Source organism: Canis aureus, chromosome 1 (assembly GCF_053574225.1).
Source record: "Canis aureus isolate CA01 chromosome 1, VMU_Caureus_v.1.0, whole genome shotgun sequence".
NCBI classification, from domain to species: Eukaryota; Metazoa; Chordata; class Mammalia; order Carnivora; family Canidae; genus Canis; species Canis aureus.
The window spans coordinates 76,124,998-76,149,352 of NC_135611.1; the positions used below are offsets into that span (position 1 = coordinate 76,124,998).

At 38.8% G+C, this 24,355-nt stretch overlaps 2 protein-coding genes, 1 non-coding gene and 1 pseudogene across 23 annotated transcripts in view; 3 read left to right on the forward strand and 1 right to left on the reverse strand.

Moving 5' to 3' along the window:
* On the reverse strand, window positions 1-18,597 carry RMI1 (RecQ mediated genome instability 1). Of its 9 annotated transcripts, XM_077905144.1 has the most exons (5): window positions 17,706-17,891; window positions 10,793-10,853; window positions 3,309-3,423; window positions 2,833-2,922; window positions 1-1,742 (listed from the first exon to the last, which is right to left on the reverse strand). In XM_077905144.1, the coding sequence occupies exons 4-5, from the start codon at window positions 2,848-2,850 to the stop codon at window positions 54-56; spliced, it is 1,707 nt and encodes a 568-aa protein (XP_077761270.1). In that variant the 5' UTR covers window positions 2,851-2,922; window positions 3,309-3,423; window positions 10,793-10,853; window positions 17,706-17,891; the 3' UTR covers window positions 1-53. The 9 variants fall into 9 exon arrangements, with proteins under 9 accessions (XP_077761270.1, XP_077761260.1, XP_077761231.1 ...); XM_077905134.1 differs by lacking the exon at window positions 3,309-3,423; XM_077905105.1 differs by lacking the exon at window positions 3,309-3,423 and having other exon boundaries at window positions 1-2,038; window positions 17,706-17,890.
* LOC144282557 (V-type proton ATPase subunit G 1 pseudogene) lies at window positions 2,917-4,122 on the forward strand (annotated as a pseudogene).
* On the forward strand, window positions 8,769-8,879 carry LOC144289259 (U6 spliceosomal RNA). The gene has a single exon (XR_013357240.1). It is a non-coding gene; the product is annotated as a U6 spliceosomal RNA (small nuclear RNA).
* HNRNPK (heterogeneous nuclear ribonucleoprotein K) overlaps window positions 17,914-24,355 on the forward strand; it is a 12,198-nt gene continuing 5,756 nt past the window's right edge. For 8 of the 13 annotated variants that reach the window (XM_077905200.1, XM_077905245.1, XM_077905201.1 and 5 more), the window contains exons 1-7: window positions 17,914-18,073; window positions 20,051-20,127; window positions 20,236-20,320; window positions 20,713-20,810; window positions 21,438-21,494; window positions 22,944-22,987; window positions 23,867-23,939. In XM_077905200.1, the coding sequence (XP_077761326.1) occupies window positions 20,263-20,320; window positions 20,713-20,810; window positions 21,438-21,494; window positions 22,944-22,987; window positions 23,867-23,939 (330 nt within the window). In that variant the 5' untranslated portion in view covers window positions 17,914-18,073; window positions 20,051-20,127; window positions 20,236-20,262. Of the gene's footprint in view, window positions 18,074-18,321; window positions 18,439-18,613; window positions 18,649-18,947; window positions 19,073-20,050; window positions 20,128-20,235; window positions 20,321-20,712; window positions 20,811-21,437; window positions 21,495-22,943; window positions 22,988-23,866; window positions 23,940-24,355 lie in introns of those variants that run through there. The other 5 variants (XM_077905207.1, XM_077905223.1, XM_077905217.1 and 2 more) reach the window with 5 other exon arrangements.

Consider the following 24,355-nt stretch of genomic DNA (forward strand, 5'->3'; position numbering starts at 1 on the left):
TTTAATTCTAAGTATTTTTGTTTTTAATTGTTTTCTAATACAATTTTACTAAATCATTTATTCAGTCGTTTCTTTAGGTTCTCAAGGTGTTCTGTTTTAACATCTTGCAATGCCAGTACCATTGCTTTAGACAAGGAAGGATTAAATGAAATAGTCATTAGACAGCACAAATCTATTAAATCTCTCTGACACTTCTGCAAACCATCCAGGAACTTTTGGTATTGAAGAGGGTCCTTTTTTGACTGTTTCATTTCTGGTACTGAAAACCCTATCAAACTAGTAAGTATTTCATCTGCAAAGTCTACATCTAGATATGCAGTACCATCAGAAATCTTTGCTGTTATACTCCAAATGCCACCAGAACTTGAAAGATTTCCAGTTAAGGTTACAATAAATGCTTTGACCTTCACTGTTGTAATTTTCTTTGGTCTGCTGGCCATTAGAATAGACAAATAGATAAAGGGTGGAGAATATAAATCCATGGCACTAGAAAGAGGAGTGCTGTACTCTGATGATCTTGAACAAGTCTGTAAATGGTGATCATTTTCATTAGAAATGTGTGAACTGCTTTTTGGTACATAACTTACCAGCTCTCCATTTGATATTGATATTTTATTATTTAAGGAATGTCCATCTATACTGCTGAAGGTTTGTTTTATTTTATTGTCTGTCTCTGAGTCTTTATTTGTAAAATCATGGGGAAGGGGTACATTATTATGAACTGAAAAAACACTACTGTTTTGGTCTCCAGCAGATGGACTACAAAAAGATTTGCCTTCATTAATCATTTGTTCAGATAAATTTTTTTTGTTCCAATTATTATTTCTGCTTTTGCAAGTCAAAGAAAAATTACCCAGAGTATTAGGTTTATGTGAGACTCTCTCTATTGTACTCTCATCTGGGGTTCTGTTCAAAGTCAATGGCTGCAATTCTTCAGTTTCCATTTGTGAAACTATCTCTATACTTTCATCTGGGGTTCTGTTCAAAGTCAATGGCTGCAATTCTTCAGTTTCCATTTGTTCTTTCTGGACAGTTTCTTCTAAAAGCAAGGCCTCCTCCAGTGAAAAGTCATCTAATTCCCCATCAGTGAAACACATGGATGGATCTGGTGGTTTCTCTTTTGGTTTTGGAGAAATAATACGTTGTTCTTCAAAGCTTGACTGCCTTGTGGTAATAGTATTTGAAGAACTATCTGTACTGAAAAATCTTCTGTCTAAGGAGGTATCATTAATTGCTGCAAACTCATTTTCATCAAGACTTGCCAAGAGTTCTTCATCAGAAGGTCCTAATGCAGGATCTAGAACATCTGTAATTCCTGGGATGCTTTGGTTAGGATTATTTGGTATAACTGAAACTATAGGATCAGGTTCCCCAATTAATCTTGCAAGTACTTTTTCTTGGGCATATTCTTCTAAAAGAGCATCTACTTCTCCTCCCAACAGCTTCACATTTTCTGGTTTCAATAAGAGCACGCCAAGGCGGAAAGAAATGTTTCCATAAATCAAAATTTTTGTACCTGGGGGAAGATCACTATGAAGAACTGGAATAGACTGATATTCCATTCCCTGTATTTGTACAATTCCATCAGTTAGCTGTAGCATCAACATGCGTGAAGGCTTTGCTTCCCAAGGTTTTGGGGTGACCTGTGTTTCAGCTGTAATTAGGTCATTCGTTGTGTTCTTTCCTCTCAGCTTCTGTATCTGGGAATATGCAGGCTGACTGACATCAACCAATGAATTAATCTGCAGAGCAAAAAATCCAGTCAGTTCTCCTTTTGGAACTTCCAAAATGCCATCAGGTAAAAGAGGGTGTTCCAAATCTCTCAGATCAGTAAGAAGCCATTGCTCGAATACTTGTTTATTCATTTGTGCTTGACTCAAATTAACATTATCATTTTCCTCTTGAACCCAGTTAACACAAGCTTCCAACCACGTTAGAGGTACTTTAACATGCCACGTAGCTAAAAGCCAGGTTTCAACTCTTAATGCAATATTAGTTACATTCATTCTTTTAAAATAAATTATTGTGTATGTATTACCTGAAAACAAAGAAAACAAAAAAAATATGGTAATTCAGTACATTTAAATAGAGTTTCTACAATTATCTACAACTCACAGGTATAACCACACTCTTTAGATTTTTCTCTCTTCAACATCTTAAAATTCTTTGACTTTCTATATGGCCAAAATTCAAATACCACAAGTAATTAGATCATATAATGAGAAAAGCAAAAGGTTTGAGACAGATATATTCAAATTACAAATTCTGTGACCTTTATAAATTTCTTAACTTCTCTAACCCAGTTTTTTCATCTGTAAAATGCCAATACACCATCTATCTTCCAGGGTTGTTGTGAAGATTACATGACTAACATTTGTAAAGCATAATGTCAGATCTATGAAAGATACTGGGTAAATGGTAGTTATTATTATATTAATAATTGGATTCTAATCACTTAAAATTTAGTCAAAAAACAATAGTCACTAAGGTTTTCTTCATATGTTTAATTCATATTCTATTAAAACTTTTACTATTGTTTGTCCATCTAGCATTTAAATACATGGCCTGTGGATAAAAATATAACCAATAACAATGGAGTCTGAGCTGATATAAGGTATCTTGCTTGTTTGGCTAAATAAATCTCAACAGTCTTATACTTCTGATTTTCTCAGTATAACAGTAGTTGCAGAACACTAAACATTAATTAACCCTGTGGTCACAAAAGTATATTTTTTCCTCCCAAAGATGATAATATCTAAGACTTAATAAAACTTATAAAAGTTAAAAAAAAAAAACTTATAAAAGTTTTAATGTGACCACAAGAAAACTTACCATCTGGAACAGGAACATAGGATTTGATGACAGGATTTGGAACAGCTTGTTCAGTGGAGTAATTATTATCTCTACTGTTCAGAAATGGCCCTGGGACAAGAAGCAGTAATGGTTATAAGGCAAAGCTACAGAAAGAATCACTGGTCTATTCGCATGAGTGTAAGAGTTTGGTGCTACAGTATTGGGGTTCCCTATTATCAATCAGGGCAGAGTGGGGTAAAACAATAAAAACATAAGGTTTGGTATGAGCCAAACAGAAACAAGTGACCTTGAGAAATTTATACATTGCCTGTGTGTTTCCTAGTCTGTATGTTTAACCTCATAAGATTACTGTAAAAATTAAAGAAGATAGAAAGAGGATGGACCACAAGGCACTGGCACAGGCACGTATCTTGGGCAGCTGGGCCAGGTGATCCAAGGGGGTGATCCAGCAAGCCTCTGGTATCCCCACCACCATGGACAGTCAGAGGATTTACAGAAGCTTCTGTAGGCTGAGAAGGGGGTGCCCAGAAAGTGTTCAAGGTCCACATGCAAAAGAAACTGAAGCTGAAGCAGGTCAAAGCAGCTCAAGCTGAAACAGAACAGTACAGCCTGCAAAGAGAGAAAAACGTCCAAGGGTGAGGAAACTGCAGCTATGAGATCCCATCGCAGTGGCAGCACTGAAGTGGAGGAGGCTCAGGAGATGATGACCATCTTTCAGGCATAATTCCAGCAAAACAGGAATGAAGTCCTAGATAACGTCTTAGCCTTTGAGACAGCAACCAGAAATTCATGAAAATTACCACATAAATGGACAAAGGAAGAAGAAAGAAGTGCCCGTTCCAGGGAATGGAATTTTGGATGCCTTCATGGAATATGAAATTTCAGCAAAACTTGAATTATATTTATGAAAAGGCAGTAAATTATTTCTGTATATTCTACAGCAAGTCCTTTCACTTTTTGGAGAATAACAAATCTAGCTTCTTTGTATGAACTTAAAAGCTTATCCTACTGTACAACATGTTGACTATAATTAATAATACTGTATTTCATGTTTGAAAGCTGCTAAAAGGGATGCCTGGGTGGCTCAGTGGTTGAGCATCGCCTTCAGCTCAGGGCATGATCCTGGAGTTCTGGGATTGAGTCCCATATCAGGCTCCTGCAGGGAGCCTGCTTCTCCCTCTGCCTATATCTCTCTTCTCTCTCTCTGTGTGTCTCTAATGAATAAATTAAAAGTTAAAAAAAAAAAAAGGCTGCTAAAAGAGCAAATCTTAAAAATTCTTATCACAAGAAAAAAACACTATAATTATATGGTGATGTTAACTAGACTTATTGTGGTGATCATTTCACAATGTATACAAGTATCAAATCATTATATTGAACCACTGAAACTAATATAATGCTGTTTTTATATCAATTATACCTCAATTTTTAAAAAAACACCCAGAAAAAGGAGTTTACCCAAAGATTTCTTTTTTACCTTGTATTTTTTAGAAATGTAATGAATATACATTGTCTGGTTCCCTATGTCTTTTAGCTCAAGCAACATATATACATCAGTAGTGACTTTGGGGCACCTGGGTGGCTCGGTGGTTAAGCATCTGCCGTTGGCTCCCGTTATGATGCTGGGGTCCTGGGATCAAGTCCCACATTGGGCTCCTCGTGGGGTGCCTGCTTCTCCCTCTGCCTGTGTCTTTGCCTCTCTGTGTGCCTCTCATGAATAAATAGATAAAATCTTAAAAAAAAAAAAAATACTGACATTTTCTTTATTAGATGTAAAAAAAAGTTTTGAAGAAAGAAAAGGGATTAAATGTTGTCATTTTTCCCTAGAGCTTTCTTGAGGGTAAGCAGCTTTATCTATGAGAAAGCAGTAAACAGTTATTTGTAACCCGTGTTAAGTAGCAGAGATCCTTAAAATAGTCTTTTCTGGCTAACAGTCATAACAATAGGGACATCTGGGTGACTCAGGCAAATGAACGCCTGACTCTTGATTTTGGCTCTGGTGGTGATCTCAGGATCATGGGATAGAGCCCCACCTTGGGCTGTGTGCGGAGCACAGGGCCTGCTTGAGATTCTCTCTCTCCCTCTGCCCCTTGCATACATGCATGCTCGTTCTCTCAATAAATAAATAAATAAGTACTAGTATAATTGTTTGGGCTGCTTTGAGTTCCTCTTAATCAAAATTATTAGATGATAGAATTAGGATTTGGTTACATTTTATTACATGTTATTATTTGGTATATTGATAATCATTTAAAAGTAAAGACTATCATGAAATCAATCAATCAACCAATCAAAATAAAATAAAATAAAATAAAATAGCTAGAAGAGCCAGTATATAATCTAGTGGTTAAGAGTACAACTGCCAAATTGTCTCACACTTATAAATTTGGTGAACCTAAACAAGAGATCACATTAATTTAACAAATGGTTACAATTTAAAGGAGTTATAGTTGTGAGTTTTACATGAATAACATTTTAAAGGAGGGGCTAAGAAGGTCATTATAATTATAGAACTGGTGAATATTTAGAGTGAAAAAAGTGAGAATATAGATACATATTATGTTTTTAATTATATACGAAAAACAATTTAAAATTTCCAAGGCAGGAAAGGTCCCTGGCCCATTGTGTTGAAAACAGACCATGTAGAGATTGATCAAGACTCTTGAAGACATTTAAGACTATGGCACCCCTATCCCAAGTCAGAGATACTGCTTCTGCAAAGGATAAAAAAGAAAATCTCTGGACTGGGGGATACCAGAGTACAGCTGAAGTGGAGATACCATACTGAAAATAGAGGGAACAAATTAATTCCTAACTCCTACTAAACACTGACCACATACTACTCTCTTCCTTTACAAAGCACCCAGAAATACCAGCGACGAGTATGCTCTCCTAGAAAGGAGACTAGAAAATCTTCCTCTGGGCAGTCTTACTACCTTAACAGAAAAGACTTAAAGATATTAACACAAGAGGTTCTCCAATTAAAAAGCCCATGTTGAAATTGCATCCACAGACTCAGAGTTTCAATCAGCTTCCCAGTTCCCCTCTCTTAACCATAACAAGACATCTAAGAAAAGATTCTAACCATAAGATGCATCAAAAAAGAAAAAAAAAAAAAGCAATGAAGTAACAATGAAAGGAGACAAAAACTTCAAAAAAGCCATTACTAATACCCTAAGAAAGATACTAATATCCATGTAGTAAGAATAGGATTCTAAAACAAGAGATATTCATAGGACATGGGCTCCTGGGTGGCTCAGCTCAGTTGGTTAAGGTCTGCCTTCGGCTCAGGTCATGATCTGAGGGTCCCGGGACTGAGCCCCACATCAGGCTCCCTGCTCCGTGGGGAGGCTCCTTCTCCCTCTTCCTCTGCCTGCTGCTCCCCCCTGCTGTGCTCCCTCTCTGTGTCTAATAAATAAATAATATCTTAAAAAATATTCATAGGACAAAAAACAACTCTTAGAAATTTAAAATATGATAGTGGAAATGAGAAACAGTAGAATGAATGGAAGATAAAGTCAAGAAATCTTTTCCAAATTTAAACATCAGTACAAAGAAATCAACAAAACACAGTGGGGATGGAAAAGAACAGTCTAGTTAGTCTAACAGACTAGGAGTTCCAGAAAGAGAAAAGAGAAAATAAATGAGGGAGGAGGGAGGGATAATCAGAGAAATAATTTTTTTTTTAATTTTTTTTTAATTTTTTTTTATTTATTTATGATAGAGAGAGAGGCAGAGACATAGGCAGAGGGAGAAGCAGGCTCCATGCACCGGGAGCCCGATGTGGGATTCGATCCCGGGTCTCCAAGATCGCGCCCTGGGCCAAAGGCAGGCGCCAAACTGCTGCGCCACCCAGGGATCCCTCAGAGAAATAAATTAAGAAAACTTTCAAGAACTTAAAGATAAGTGCTTCTGAATGGAAAGAACCCAATATGATGGATAAAACATGTAACAAGGCATTATCTTTATGAAATTTTAGAATGTAGGGACAAAGATGTTGCAAACATCCAAAGAAGGATGACAAACAATAACGAATGAAAATGGCTTTAGATTTCTCAATAGAAACTGGAAGGTAAGTGAGCAATTCCTTCAAATTCTGAATGAAAATTATTTCCAACCTACAAATCTCCACCTAGGCAAAGTATCAATCAAGTATGACAGTGAAAGAAAAACATTTTCAGATCAGCATTGTCCAAAACAATTTTGTAATGGAGGATATGTTCTAACATATGAAAGACATAAACAAGAAAGAGGAAGAAATGAGAGGAAAACATTATAGTGAGGGGTATTTGGGTGACTCAGTGGTTGAGCGTCTGCCCTTGGCTCAGGTCATGGTCCTAGAGTCCCAGAATCAAGTCTTGCATCAGCCTCCTTGCAGGGAGACAGCTTCTCCCTCTGCCTATGTCTTTGCCTCTCTCTCTGTGTCTCTCATGAATAAATAAAATCTTAAAAAAAAAAAAAAAAAGCATTATAGTGAAAAGTATTTGCAAGATGTAAAGGCAAACAGCTCAGAGGTCTTGAAGAGAAATTATTTTTCAAGATAAAATCATGTGAGACCACTCTTTCCAGGATCTCCTGTTTTTCTCTTTCTTGGTTTATACTTCTATTAAATAGAGCATCAACATATCTCAACGCAGAGGAGAAATTTAAGTAACTGTAGGAGTTAGGGGTTAACCTGATGAAAAATGGTAGAGAAAAGAAAAAAAAAATGACACTCAAGAGAAAATAAAATGTACTACAGGAAAGATAAAGCAGTATTTGTATACTACACAGCTTAGTTATAAGTACTTAGTTATAAGTAACATATGTGGTCATAACAGACACTCTAAATAATTATTTCACAAATTTTAATATACAGATTTGATAGCAAGATGGAAAAGGAATGGAAAGAAATCAAAGAGGTAGACAAACCATGACACTCTCAACTACAGAAAACAGAGTTGCTGGAGGGGAGATGGGTGAAGGAACAGGGTAATTGGATGATGGGCATTAAAGAAGGCACATAATGTGATGAGCACTGGGTTATATGCAACTGATGAATTACTGAACTCTATTTCTGAAACTAATGATGTACTACTATATGTTGGCTAATTGAACTTAAATTAAAAAAAAAAAAAAAAAGATGTAATACCAAAATGGAAAAATGTGTGTGAAGGTAGAAGTGGGTGAGAGGTAGGTGGAGAGAGCTAAATTCTCATCTCTGCAGTAAGTCAACAGAAAGTGCCTAAAACTGAAAAATTAAGATGTAGTAATACCTGTATGGTTTCCTGAGTCCTAAAAGTAAATACAAAAAAGAATCAGCTAGATAAGTTGAAAGTGGTTGCTTCTGAGGAAGAGGACAGGGAATTGATATTTTTCAAAACAATTCTTTGAAGTTTGATATTTTAAATATATACAAAACTTTGTTTTTAAATCTTCTCCTTTCATTGATTTCTTTGTACTGATGTTTAATTTGGGGAGAAGATTTTAACTTTACCTTCCATGTGCTCTGAGTTTTTCATTTCTGCTATTAGCAATAAACAAAATAGTACAAAAGTATATCTTTTAAAATTAAAGGTATGAATTATAATAGTGATATACTGGGACAGATGGTAGTTACATTTGCAGCGAATAAACTTGTTGAATCACTGTTCTACACCTAAAGCTAATATAATATTGTGTCTACTATACAAAAAATAAATAAATAAAGGTAGGAAAGACAAAATGCTTTCCTCCTAAGATCAAGAATAAAACAGATGTTGGGGTGTCTGAGTGGCTTAGCCGGTTAAGCATCTGACTCTTGATTTCAGCCCAGGCTGTGATCTCAGGGTGGTGGGATCAAACCCCCCCATGGAGCTATGTGCTCAGTGCAGAGTCGCTTGAGATTCTCTCTCTCTCTCTCTCCCTCTGCCCCTCCTCCTCAAGCTCACACTCTAAATAAGAAAATCTTGAAAAATATAAATAAATAAACAGATGTGCTACTCACTTTTGGCAGTACATATACTAAAATTGGAGGAATACAAAGAAGACTACCATGGCCTCTGTGCAAGGATAACACACAAATTTGTCAAGCATTCCATATTTTTATGAAATAAAAACTAAAAAACAACAATACACAATAAAGAATAAAGGAGAGGTCTACTCCCAACAGTTTAACATTTACAGGAGGCCGCTGTGAGTGCAATAAGGCAAGATAAAAATAAAAGGTATATAGATTAAAACAGAAAAAAAAAAATAGCATGCAGAAAGATATATAGACCAATAGAACAGAATAAAGAGCTAGAAACAAACCCTCATAAATATAGATACTCCAATGATCTTTGACAAGGGTGCAAAGATTACACAACAGAGAACGGACAGTCTCTTCAATAAATGGTGCTAGGAAAACTGGATAGCTACATGCAAAAGGATGAAAATGGACCCTTATCTTACACCATCATCAAAAATTAACTCAAAATGGAGATCTAAATGTAAGGCCTGAAACTATAAAACTACCATTTACATTCTGCTCTGTGAAAGACACTAAAAAATATAAAGACACACATACAAACTCACACATGACAAACCACAAACTGGGGGAAATAATGGACAGAAAACTTGTATCCATTATATATGAAGAATCTATACTTAAAATTCAGTAAGAAAAATAACTTATGTTAACATGAATAAAACATCTGAACAGGCACTTCACCAAAGATATGCAGAAGGCAAATAAACTCATTAGCTCAACATTATTAGACCTTAAGGAAATGCAAAATTAAAATAACAATGTGGTACTACACATCTATTAGCATGGCTAAAATAAAAAATAACTGAGAATACCAAATATTAGAATTTTCATACATTGCTGGTGGGAATACAAAATGGCACAGCCATTTTGGGAAAACAGATAAGCAGTTTCTCAGAAAGAAAAACATACACTTACCATAACAATCCAACAATCACATTACTAGGTAATTACTCAAGAGAAATGAAAACGTATACTAATTAAAAACCTTTTCTGTGAATGTTTATAAGTAGCTTTATCATAATAGCCGAAAACAATCCAGATGTCCTTCAACTGATGATGGATATATAAATTATGGGACATCATTACAATGCAATATTATGCAATAATAAAAAAGAATAAACTAAGACTAGATCAAAGCCATGCATGAATGTTGCTATAGACTGCATCCCCCCAAAAATTCATATGTTGAAATCCTAATGCACAATGTGATGGTATTAGAAGTAGGGCTTTTGGGACATGCTTATTAGGTCAGGAAGGTGGAGCTCATGAAAGAGATTATGGCTTTTATAAGAGACCACACTACCACCACCACCACTACCACGACCCCCACAGAGCTACCTTGCTCCTTTCACCATAGAAGGTTAGTGAAAAGATGGCCATCCAGGAACACAGAAGTGGTTTCTCCTCACCAAACATTGAAACGGCTGACACCTTGATCTTGGACTTCCCAGCCTCCAGAGAAGTAAATTTCTGTTGTTTCTAAGCCCTTCAGTTTATGGTATTTTGTTAGAGCAGCCTGAATAGACTAAGACAAATGTCAAATGTAGGATGTGAAGTGAAAGAAGCCAGACAAAGACTGCACAATTCCATTTACATGACATGCTAGAAAAAGCAACATTAGCAACAAAAAACTGTTCAATGGTTGCCCAAGACTAAAGATATAAGGACTGACTACAGGAGCATAAGGAAACTGGGGGGAGGGTGACAATCATGATGGTGGTGGTGATAGTGATATGGCTATGTTTGTTAAAACACACAGAGCTATACAAAAGAAAAACATGTTAGTGTATATAAATTATATCTCAATAAAAACTGAAGGTAAACACCAAAAGAATAGAAATGTAATTTCCAAGCTAGCCGAGGAAAAGAAATAAAGAAAACAATTCAACAGAAGGCATTAAGCAATATCCAACTATAAATAGAAACAATAAAATGGTTTAAACATGTCTAAATATATCAGCAATCAAAAATGAATATAGATTAACTCACCTCTTAAAAGATACTCTCAAAATGAATAAACCAAATCCAGTTGTATGCTTAAAGGACAGAACTAAAACAAAATAACATCAAATATGAAATTAATTAAAATAAACCCATGTTAAAACTTCCAAGCATGATTCCATGAAGTCATAGCTTAGTGACATCTTATCCTCAAGACTAAAAGATCTGTACAGTTGACCCCTGAACACAGGTTTGAACTGCACAGGCCCACTTTTATGCAGATTTTTTTCAATCATTATATTACTGTAATGTGTTTTTTCTTATGATTTTCATAATATTTTCACCATCTTCCTTTACCATAGAATACAGTATATAGAGTATATATATATATACCCCGGTGGCTCCATCAGTTAAGTGTCTGTGGCTCAGATCATGATATCAGGGTTCTGGGATCCAGCACTGCGGTCTGGCTCCCTGCTCAGCAAGGAGCCTGCTTCTCCTTCTCCCTCTGCCCCTACCCACCCCCCCACCCCCACCTAGTTCATGCTCTCTTTCCATCTCAAATAAATAAATAAAATCGTAAAAAAAAAAAAAATATATATATATATAGTACAATGTAACACAAAATATGTGCTAATTGACTACTTATGTTACCAGCAAAGCTTCTGGTCAACAGTAAGCTATTAGTAGTTACAGGGGAGTGGAAAGTTCTAAATGGATTTTCAACTGTGTGGTGGTCAACACCCTAACCCCAGCTCTGTTCAAGGGTCAACTGTAATTTTATTGTATCTGCTGTCATTTTTTTTTTTTTACCTAAAAAATTAAGCCAAATCCAAGGCTCTTAGGTGTGCTCATTCAATAAGTTCCCTATTTCCTCCAATAAAATGTAAACACCACAGCACTGGCAGGTTGACCTAGTATAATTTGCAAAGGTGTTGTGGAAATGTAATGACAGTAAGTAAACTGAAATTAGGACAAAGTGTACCTTTAGTTGAGTTATAAACTGTTTAAGCAAATTATCAAGCATAAATGCCACAATTACAATTAAGTTGTCTGCAGAATGTTTTGTACTATAAGTCACTCTGGGGACAGTATATACCCCCATTATGACATGCAGCCACATAAATAGCAATGCTACTTTCTAGCTGAACCTATTAAATACTAGGAGCTAATACTATGGGTAATTTTAGGAGGAGGAAGGAACAAATGAAAAACGAAGAAAGACTGACTAGCTGTGAATTGAAAAAGGTCAAGGCTGGACAGAAAATGAACAAGGATGAATTTCAGAGATATAAATCCTATATCCCAGCAAGTACAGCTGTATAAACAGAGATAAAGATAAGGACTTGTTGAAAATCAAAATTAAAACCTCTTATTTGTAAGATTTTTAACTTTTTTAAAAATATGTTTACATCTGTTTTATTATACCTAAACCTCAAAATAACACGATAGAATAAGTAGTCATCTACATAAAATAAATAAAACTGAGGCACGAAGATTAAAATATAAAGATCAAAAACAAAACAAAACAAATCATAAAGACCATGTGGTAGCAGACCCAGAACTAGAACTAGTTCTTCTAATATCCATTTCTAAGCCTTTTGCTAGACCCTGTTGACTTCTGTGAAAAGAGGGAGTATAACCAGTCCCTTATTTACTTGTAAAACCCACTATAAAATGCACTCATAAAAAGTCATTCTAAAAGAGCACTACCTGCTATTATAATGAACACACTTTTCTCAGATCTCAAATAATAAGCTCATCTAGTATATCCTAACTTATTTCATTTAGTGTCAAGTGAAAGAAAAACTTAACATCACCCACTGCATCTATCTGTAACAGCTTCAAAACAATAGTGCCATGGTTAATTACTACTTTTTCTTTGCTATAACTCTACAAAAATACCACATAAAACAATTTCAAATTTTTAAAAACTTACAAACTGATGTTAAAATTTCGGTATCCATTTTTTTTCCCTTTACTTCAAACACATACTCCCTTGTTAGTGTTGTTGAAGATGACAAGTGACAAACTCCTTTCAAATGACAATTGGGACAAATTCTGAGAAACACTGCTCAGTAATCCACAACTAAATTGTTCTATTAATGTGTGGCAGTCCTAATTAATAATTCTATCCTAGTACTATCCTTTTGGATTTAAATCTCTACTTCTCAAGCAACTACGATTTTATAATAATGTTACCGAAAGCAGGCAAAGAAAAAATTCTAATGACTAAAACCCCAAAGAGATAACCAAGACACATTTAAAACACTAGTAAATGTAATAAGATATACTTAACAGTATAGAAGCACTCAAATATAACTAATCTCAAATATTTTACCAAAAGAGTCAAGAACTTTGGGGGGGGGGGGGACTGACTGCTAAATGAACATGTTACATAGAATTCTTCATTTAAAAGCATATGTAGGGTATAATGATCAGATATGGATGTAGTTCCCCAACTGCATGTTATAACAATTGTAATAGAGCTTCTGGGTGGCTAAGGAGCTAAACATCTGCCTTTCCCTCAGGTGTGATCCCAGGGTCCCAGGATTGAGTCCCCCAGGGGGCTCCCTGCTCTACAGGAAGCCTGCTTCTGCCTCGGCCTCTCTCTCTCTCTCTCTCATAAATAAGTAAATAAAATCTTTTTTTTTTAGTTGTAATAAATAAAAGAATTCTATATATAATAGGATGTTTTCTACAGGTTAGAAAGTAAATTTTATTTACAAATTTAATTAAATGGAAAAAGTATTGTAACATAGGATCTATATTTATTATAAAGATTAGACTGGGTTTCAATAACCAAGCCTTTTAATAATTTAATTAACTATATTACTTGCATCTACTCCTCCTGAGAATTCTTAAAGTTTTCCTTCCTGTCTTTCTGGAGAAATTGAGCAATCATAGTCACTGCAGGTAGAAACAACCTAGAGGGGAGGTGTGAGCTAGGGAATACTATCTCCCAACTGCTCATACACAGTGAACAGCCCCTAGTCCTCAAGAACACATTGTCTAAAAAAGAAAAAAAATATGGAAAAGTATGCTTTTTAAACTGTACATTAAAATGAATAAATAATAAAAATATAAAAAATAAAAAATTGTACATTAAGAAATGTTCCTAACAGGGCATCCCAGGTGGGTCAGCGGTTTAGCACCACCTTCAGCCCAGGGCGAGATCCTGGAGACTCAGGATTGAGTCCCACGTCAGACTCCCTGCATGGAACCTGCTTCTCCCTCTGCCTGTGTCTCTGTCTCTGTCTCTCTCTCATGAATAAATAAAATCTTTTTTTAAAAAAATCATTTAAAAAGAAAAAAAATGGGGCAGTCCAGGTGGCTCAGCGGTTTAGCGCCGCCTTCAGCCCAGGGCGTGATACTGGAGACCCAGGATGGAGTCCCACATCGGGCTCCCTGCATGGAGCCTGCTTGTCCCTCTGCTTCTCCTTCTGCCTGTGTCTCTGCCTCTCTCTCTCTCTGTGTTTCTCATGAATAAATAAATAAAATATTTTAAAAAGGAAAAAAAATGTTCATAACATATGATCACTTCTTTTACTCTCCCAAATGAATCTTAATAAAATAATCAAAAGGAGGACAAATATTTACATGCCAGAGTGTTTACCACTGTATAGTATGGAAAAAAACAGAAACAATCAAAATGTTCAACGGGGGTAAAAATTACACTATGTTGGATCTGTGAGATGAACGGTTATTGTCTTTAAAAAAAAATTTCTAAAGCTCTATTGAATATGAAAATACATTTATAATTTAGTTACAAAAAAAGCCAGATACAAAATTACATATATCTTAATCCCCATTAATTTTAGAATCATGAAAAAAAGTGTTTTCTAAAAAACTGATTTTATACACACTAAACACAATACTCTACATTTAAGTTCTTCACTGCAGGAACTGACCAGGAAAGAATAGAGTAGGTAAAACCTATTATTCACCACAAAGACTTAGACCTATTGGATCTATAAGTTAATTTTCAGTTCACCTGGGTGGCTCAATCGGTTAAGTGTCTGCCTTCGGCTCAGGTCATGATACTAGGGTCCTGGGATTAAGCCCCGCAGCAGGCTCCTTACTCAGACGGAAGCCCGCTTCCCCCTTTGCCCATCTCCCTCAACTCCTGCTCTCTCTCTCTGCTTTCTCTCAAATTAAAAAAAGGGGGGGGGGGGGAGATTTTCAATTGGCCTCAGCTATTCCAATTGTTTAAAAACTAAACAAAAGGCAGAAGTACTATCCTTTTGGACATTGTACATGGCATTAAACAGATAGCTGAGACTTAAAAGCACTAACAAATACTGAAATCATCACCACTCCATGTTTACACTAGCTTCATCTAAAAAATAAAAGTGTGTGTCTTAACTCATTAGGAATAACTTCAAAATTTTGAGAAGGTATTCTCTGAAAATTGGGGGGGGGGGGGCGTGTTGTACCCAGTGACTGAAATTAGAAGTTATCGGTGGCGCTGTTTGTGAATCCTCCATAACCTACCCTAAGGAAAAGACAGAGACTAGGTTTAGCAGCTTGAATCCTACATCTGCCATGTTGACTTCAGACACGTTTCTTCTCAGTCTTAATTTTCTTATCCATGAGACAAAGATAACCACAATTTACTTGTAGGACTGTTGTAAGCTTTAAACTGCCAGCACAAGGTTAAGACACATAGTGAAGAACTCAGGAAATGGTAGTTACAATATTTCAAATAATCATTCAGCTGGGGACCCCTGGGTGGCTGAGCGCCTGACTTTGGCTCGGGCATGTTCCTGAAGTCCAAGGGATGGAGTCCCACATCTGGCTTCCTACATGGAGCCTGCTTCTCCCTCTGCCTTTGTCTCTGCCTCTTTCTGTGTCTCTCATGAATAAATAAAATCTTAAAAAAAAATCATCCAGCTGCCTAGTGTACAATCTCAATTGTTGGTTTAACTAAAGTAAAGTAAATACTAGCTCTAAATTCACTGAGAGTTCAAAATAACCATAAAATTCATTATACAAGAGAGGAGGCACTGAATGCATCCATCAAGTTGGCAATCCTTGAATGAACAAAAGTACAATACAGTAGTTTAGTTGAAAACAACAGAGGATGAAAAAAATGGTGAAAAGGCAGACCTTACTGTTATTTAAAAAGTACACCTAAAAAGTGAATTAAAACGAGGAAACATGTGGAAAAAGAAGGGAAAAAAAAACCCATCTGGCAATGACATCTAAAAAAAGGTCAGTAACAGCTTTCACCAGTTAGGGCCCAGTCAGAAGACAGTGAAACTGGGAGGAGGAAGTTCATTGATAGGGCTGTTTACTTTGTCTTACTTCTCTTCACTTTCTCAAGGCAGAAAATGATGGCTACACCAGAAATACTAGCTTGAAAGAAAGCATCAGTTCAGTACCTTATAAGTGATAGTGACGTGTACCAGGTGTCAAACAGCAATTTAATATTGCAAATCCTGACTGGCAGATTAAATCTCTATAATCCAAAAATTCACAACCCCTACAAACCGGTATCAATTCTTAGTCAAATATTTAAGAAAGACCTGCAGCTCTCTCTGCCTGTGTGTCTGCCTCTAAGGAAAAAAAGGAAAAAAAAAAAAAAAAGACCTGCACCATGTAAGGTAGAACCAAACTGTGAACTAAGTATTACCTCCCAACAAGACTTTTCATAGACAGGCTCTTTATGGGGGGAAGGTGGGGCATTCAAAAACACATCACATTTAAAGGGACCTATATACTTCACAATCCTAGATGCTGTGTTCTAACATTATTTAACTATCCTCCAAGCCAGTAAATGTTCATGCTTCCTGAAGTCCACAGTTCCCCCAAACAAGAGTTTCTCCCTAATTAGGCAAGTAAAAGATAATGGATGAACACAATTATACAATAAAACAATGCTGGTCACATCCACTTTGCGAATTATTCAAGAGGGAAATCAAGTTATGATAGGATGGGGAGGGACATCTGAGTGGCTCAGCAGTTGAGCGGCTGCCTTTGGCTCAGGTCATGACCCCCAGGTCCTGGGGCTCCCCGCAGGGGGCCTGCTTCTCCCTCTGGCTAGGTCTCTGCCTCTCTCTGTGTCTCTCATGAATAAATAAATAAAATCTTAAAAAAAAAAAAAAAGGAAGGTTACAAGAGGATGAGTCAGCACAAATTCACACTACAAAACGTATATATCTGCATTCTCCTAACGGTGGGCTTAATTGCACATGTAAATTATAACATTTTATGCTTCAACACGTATGTGGGGTTGTGGGTGAAGGCTGGGGACACTGGCAGCGGCCAGGCCACTTTCCAGAGTCGTCACCAATTCCCAGTCCCTTAACAAAAGAAGTTCTCCGAGCTGGGCACGGGGCCTTACAAGTAACCCAACGCACAAGTACGCTCTTGACTAGGCTACGACATTGTGGGTCCGTTTCCTTCACAGCCGACTCCCGACACTCCCTCAGACGGAGGGATGAACAGCCGGATGCGAAGGATTCGGACGTGTACCACTTACTGCGCCGTTTGCATTCATTTGGGGAGACAGAATGCAACACCTCACAGAGAAGCTGCAGCGACGACACCACAAAATACTCTCCTCACAGGCCCCATTCACAAAAATGGGGGCGGGGCAAGGGATTAAGAAGAAACAGAGGGAAAAAGAACGGTCTCGCCCGGACGCGCGTGAAAGCGCCTGGGGTCTCCGGGGAGCGCCGGCACAGAGCCTGGGGCGAAGGGGCCAGTCTCCGGGACTGCGAGGCCGGCCCGCGTCTTCCGGGATCCCGCCAGAGCGGACGGCTGATGGCGAGCCGCACACCGCCTGCTGCGCCGCGACCGGGCCGCGCCTGCCAGGCGCTGCGACCCGTTACAAACAGCGGGGCTACCCAGCGGGCGGGCCGCATTCACCACCAGGCGGAAAGCGGCCCGAGCGGCGGGAGGGAGCCGCAAGTGTGGACTGTGGAAACCGGGGCATTCGTCTGGGCCTACCACTGACCTGGGCGTCCCGCCTTCCTCTCGCGCAACAGCGGTCCCCGGGCCGCGCGACTGAGAACAGGAACCAACAGGCTCGCGCCCTAAGCCTTTTTTTTCCCCCCTCTCGCTTCCCGCCCGATTTCCCGCGCGCTCACGCCCCTCCTCCAAACCTAAAATTCCTTCAGCCCCCTCCCAAGTGCGCGTGAACCAGATAGCCCTCAGTTCTCGCGAGAGGCTTTCCTCCTCCCTCCCCTCTGCCACTAGTGAGTGCGCGAACGAGAAAGGAGGAGGGCGCTCCAGGCGAAAGCACTGCGGACGCCATTATCCTCTGTTTCTCAGCTGCTGCAACCTCGACGTCTCGCCTACGTCCCGCTTCTTTGCGGCCTATAGGTAATTGGGGCTTTTGGCGCTAGGGTATTATAGATTCAGGCATGGGTTTGGCCTCCCTAAAGGCTGCGTTGGCTTCTTTCAAGCCCGGCTTTCCTCGGGCCCGTAGCGGCCTCACAACCTAAAGGGAGGCGCCGGCGCGAGGCGTGGCGTCGCCTCCTTCGGCGCTTTGATTGACACGGCCTTGGGCCAATCACTTTGCCCTCGCGCCACCGCTAAACCCCGGGCAACCAATTGGGCTCGGCGGCGGGGTAGGGAGCGCGGGGAGGCGGGGGCAGGCGGCGGGGGCCTGCGCTCGCTCTCTGTCTAGCTGTGACCGGCTGAGGCGGCGAGGTGGCGCGGCGGCACAGGGACGGCGGCCTCGCGCGGTGAGGAGCGGGGCTGGATGAACGGCGCGCGGGGACGAGGGTCCGAGACCAAGTTTGCCGCTTGCGGGAGGCGTTTGGGGGCTGCTTGATGGTTGGCGGGTTCTCTGAGAGGGAACGTTGCCCGGTTTCCCCTCCCCCACCTCCGCCATTTCCCTGAGCGTATATCCGCAGTCCGAGCTGTGGGGTTAAGAGGCTTCGAGGATTTGTGAGGCATGTGTCTGTAGGATGATCGGTAGTTTTGTAGTTTTCAGAACTAGACATCTTGTGTAGGAAGGCGAAGTGGCCGGCGGGCGGGACCCGAGGGCGGTGGAGGACGCCGCCGCTCTCTTTGTGTGGGTCCCAGCGCACTAGGCCCTCCCGGCCCGGGCTTGGAGCTGGAGTGGGGGAGATGGAATGGTGGAGGCTGCCTCCGTTGCTTTGTCTCTCCCGCTGTGGGGGGAGGGTGCGGGGGATGAGATCTCGGGACCGCGTGGTGGGTGGGGGAGGGGGTCCGCGCTCGGCTCCGCCTAGTAGCACGTAGTCGCCATTACGCGGGCCGCCATTTCCTGTCGGGTCCGGGTGAAGAGCTTCGCGGCGCTTCTGCTCTCGCCTTCGGCTCTTTGAACTCCTGTTCCTGGGCTGTGGCGGATCTCCGGTACTGCGCGGCGGCGGGGCCGGGGCACGTTCGCGTTCGGCTGGTCGCGCCCGTATTTAGCGTTTTTTTTTTGCGGTTTGAGGAGTGGTAACTAAAAGAGTTGAACGGTGAACCGCGGCAACGTTTTCCTTACGAATGGAGCCCGCTGTCCTTGGAGTTCCTTAATGTAAATCTTCATCGTGCCTGAACATTTAGTTAAACGATGGCGGTGAGGGTAGCGTTTCAGTTAGTCGTTGGAAGAGAGGTTTATCGACAAACGGTATGGAAGATCGGGAGGCATAAATGTAGCTTGAGGCTGTCGCCTTCCTACCAGAGACTAGCCCTTGAGGGCTGGCGAAAGGTTGTCGGCGGTCCAATCGCTCGCGCTAGAGGGTCTGATTGTCAGGTTATAGACTTTTAACCTAACTTAAGATATTCTTACGGTGACAATATTAGCGTTTTAGGGCTTTATCGGCTGTTTGAATAATCGAGTAATACTAGCAGTTGGGGGGTCTGATCCTGTATGAAGTTTTAAGATTTAATTCTCCGGTACATTGACCTGACTGTGGGATATACTAGCTTGAATTTGCCTTCATACTTGTAAGTTAGAGATTTCAGAGACTGGCCTTTCAGGTCACCAATGGGAAGATACAAAGCCACGCGCAATTTAAAATTCCAGCATAGCTGATTTTGTATCTATAAACGTACACCTTTGGGGACAAAATTGAAGGCTTTGGGGTTTACGTCGTCCAGACTTCGTCTTCTCTGTATTGTGTAAACAATTAGTTGCCGTGGTGAGACTGTCCAGTGGCTAAAAATTTGGTTTTCTTTTTACAAAGAATGAGATAGGGTCCTGTGGTTTTTGGTTTGTCTTAAGGCAATCATTTGAGAGTATAAGACCCAGTTTTAGGAAGAGCTGTTTAGTTTGTATTCAAATCGCTGTTAACTAGTATTCAGTAATAACCAAAAGGCAAAACTGATTTATGTTGGTTTTTATAGGCTACTGCAGCACTAGGGTGTCAGTTGGTCCCGCCCAGAACACTTCAGTTCTGCTCTGCAAGCATATATAATACCTGGTACGTTCTAGAAGCAGTCATTTCTTTGCCTTTTTTATTATTATTCAGTGAGACACAAAGCTTACTTTGCAATAAACCAAATGTACAAGTCTCTTTATTTTTCAACAGATTGGTGTGTCCATTTGATACACGAAAATGGAAACTGAACAGCCAGAGGAAACCTTCCCCAACACCGAAACCAATGGTGAATTTGGTGAGAGATTTTAATTTTAACAATTACTGTATTTTCCATTCTGTTTCATTATTTAGAACTGTTTAGTCTGACATCCCACTCAGCTATCTCTTGATTCTTATTTATGAAGTAGACATGAGTGTCATATGCATTAATGGCTGTAACCTTTACAGACGATAAAAATACTATTTACTTGCATTTTACAACCATCAATCCTTTGAAGTATTTTGTCCCATTGTTTTGTGTTTAGAAAGTGTTATTGGGAGGGAATGTGCTTTGATTGAGTTAGCAAAACTCCAAACAGAATCGAGCTGCTTTCTCTGACCAATGGGTTGAAACTAAAATGTAATTGAAATAAAGGTGCTTTTTCTTATAGTAACTAGTGCTTTTTTGAAATCTGAACTAATTTGTAGGTAAACGCCCTGCAGAAGATATGGAAGAGGAACAAGCTTTTAAAAGATCTAGAAACACTGATGAGATGGTTGAACTACGCATTTTGCTTCAGAGCAAGGTATAAATTTTGTTCTCAAAAATTTGAGGTTGGTTCTACTTAAAGTAGAAATTAAAATTAGTTATGGTTTGGCTCTCTGGGAATCAGTGTAAACCTTACAGTTTGAAGAATATAAAGATTAGTGTGTCCTTTTCCAAACAGATTTGTAGGCCACGTTATTTTGATAATAGTTAAAAACACTTAATATAGTGAGTCCGTACAGGTCAGAGTAGGGTGATGCTTAAGGCATTGATGGATTAAAGTTTATACCTTGATTGCATTGTAGGGAAAACATAGTTGGTAACAGTGTGAGGGTATCTAATACGTTTAAGTTATTTTTTTGTCAGAAGGAAACTGTAAAATTAATCAATGCTTAACTTTTATGCTTCATGTAATTTTTGGCATGCTGAAAAATCCAAAGCTGTCTTGGTTGTTTGGTCCCCAAAGCACATAGACTCTTGATTTTTTTTTTTTTCTTTTTTTACCTGATGGTTTTGATTTTGATTACCTCCAGATAGATTTTCAGTTCTGTCGCCCAAAAAGGGAGGTTAGAGGGTTTTTGTTCTTTGCTGCAGTTAAGAGCATAGAAAGGCATATTAACATAAGGAAAGGGAAAAGTAAGCTTTTTTGTTTTTTTATCTTCTCCAGAATGCTGGGGCAGTGATTGGAAAAGGAGGCAAGAATATTAAGGCTCTCCGTACAGACGTAAGTATTAAAGAGTTTAAACTACTACACAAGCAGCTTCAGTTTATGTGTGTAGAAATTTAAAGATTTGCATCATAGAAATCATTTAATAGTCTAGTTTCAAGCCATTTGTAATAATTGATTACATAGATGATTTCAAGGTTTGCCATTCCTGATTTAACGAAGCCCAGATTGAGTTTGGGAAGGGGGGGGGTCTGTATTAAACCTCTTCACTTTCTAATAACTTTCCACCAAATTCCTCACTTCAAGATAACATTTTAATTAGAAATAATAACAGTGTAAAGACCCTTAATTGCACCATTTACCATGTGTGAATCAATTATAGTATATCAAAACCATTGCAGGTGGCTGATTAAACTCAGAAACTTTTATTTCCTTTTTTTAATCGTCCATCTGTTTAACAGCTTGCACATGGAGCACAGATATTAATGTTGAGGTTGCATGATTTAAATATGGGTAAAGAATAGACAACTTATTCTTATAATTGGGAAACCATTTGTCAATGCCAGTGATTTGAGTCTTCATATTATATAGTGGGTTGACTCTTGTGATTAGACACATTAAATGTTGGTATCACCAGAAGTGAGCATTTATCTAGGACTTGGCTACACCAAAATTCCTAAATTTTTTCTCATAGTGTACACACTCTTTTAATGTTTCCTTGCTAAAGTTGAGGCAAATAATAACTTTGTGTTGAATACTTATTTGATAGTATTTCATTTCTCTCTTGGTCGCAGATCTTTGTATGTTCCTCTTGTAAACTGAACTTGAAATTTTGTTTAAATTTTGACTTGCCTGCTAGGATCTAGGAATGCGTTTTAAACCTCCAGGAAACCAAACTGGTCTTTTTTAAGAGTTAGGGTTTTTGGTGGTGTGGGAATTTTTGTTTTGTCTTTTATAAACCTCTCTCCTCTTAATCCAGATGTTCTATATAATTATCTGGGTTATTAATTTCCCCATTTCCTCAAGAATTTCAGTGAACTGAGTCATGACAGGTTTTGTGTCTACCCTCATGAGCCAGCCTGCTACTGAAACATCGTTTGTTTAAAAAAAAAAAAAAATAGTACCATCATTTAAGGTCCTTAAATGTTAAGCCACAGTCAGATATAGAGAAGTCCATTATTGTGTTAGTCTTCAGAACAACTTAAGCTTGTTTCATTAATTGAGAGTATGAGTATAGTTTGTATTAAATTAAAATTTATTGCTTTTCCCCCTTTTCCCTCTCCTTGTTTTTTTGGCCATATATCTCCGTTGCCCATGTACTGGATCGACTTACCCCTGCGTTGCCCACCATGACGTTGGCCCATCCGCCCCTGAACGCCCATGTGAAAACCCTGGTTGGCTATGCCCAAAAATGTGCTCGTTGCCAAACGGGTACCATACTTGACAACTTCTGATTGAATGCCCATGCCCAATGCCAACATCCACGAACGCCAATGACCAATGCAGTACAATGCCAGTGTTTCAGTCCCAGACAGCAGTGGCCCCGAGCGGTATGTCCCAACAGTTTATGCCTCACTGCCTGATTAGAAAGAGAGAAATGTATTTTATTACCTGCCTTTTATATAATTAAATAGTATCCCCTTTAGACGGTGTATTGTTTTTCAAGTTTCTGTCTTATTTTCCCCATTAAGTCTTTTTGTCACTGAACTTTTACCGTGAGTTGCCCACCCAAACGATCCACTAATTTTATTTCGATGGAAGGAGCACAGCTTCAAGTGTTGCATATTTGCTGCATTGTAAATCAAATTGTTACCAAAGTAGTCTCTCGCTCTGTCTTTGTGGCCCACCTTGCTTCCCAACATTGCCTGTTCATAATTTTTTCTGATGAAATGCTAACTCTGGTTCACTTTCCTTCACTTCTCATTTGTGTTGTCTTTGTTTTGTCTTGCATTTGTATTTGTTTTCTTGCAGAGCCCATTAGTGATCTAATTTCTAACTGGTATCCATAACCTTACTCCAAATATAATGTTCACCACTTGCATATTCCCCCACTTTTGCCTAAGAGAAGGTGTGCCAGTTTTACCAATGTTAACAGCGAGGGTATCCTTAATTAACTTAGTGGTGGCGGGGAACATAAATATTCGACTCTGCTTCAGTTCTGGTCAATTTATTGCCCACTTAATCTGAGCCCTTCCAAGAGCCCATTCTCTCTGTCTCTCTGCAAGTCTCCTAATATTGTTATCATGTCTGTATTGGGCATAAAACAAAATGCATGTGAAAAATCTATAAATAGGCTACTTTAAATGGGGAGATTAAATAATTGTATGTTACTTCTCTGTAAAAGTTTGTATGACTACTGGTGATGAACACAAAACTCATTTTTCTTTTTCACCTTTTTTGTACTATCTGGTATTTGTGATGTTTGACAGCATATTGAGTATCAGTGCTGATATTGAGACAATTGGAGAAATTCTGAAGAAAATCATCCCTACCTTGGAAGAGGTAGGTGCTATATTTTTTTTAATGTATTTGGCAATTGGGGGCTTTTTAAATGTTTTATTGGGGCTTAATGGGGGGAGGTGGAGAGTCAGTGGCTGTAACAGTTTGTAGCAGCAGTGTTTTATATAATGTGCAGGATTACTATTCTATAGCTTGTTTTAAAATGTGATCTCAAAAATTTTTTTAATGTAGTCTGGCCACTCCAGAGTAAATATAAACTACTTGTGTCTTGCACATGAGTGTAGTATGTATTTAATGGGCTGTAGTTACAGATATGTTTTTTAAATTAAAATACTGATTGTGGACTGTCGGAAAGGACTGTGTTTGATCTAGTTACGGATTTTAATTCTATTACAGTATTTGCTGGATGTATAGAAAAATTACATGTTGATTCTTAAGAGTAGATAAAGCAATTTCTC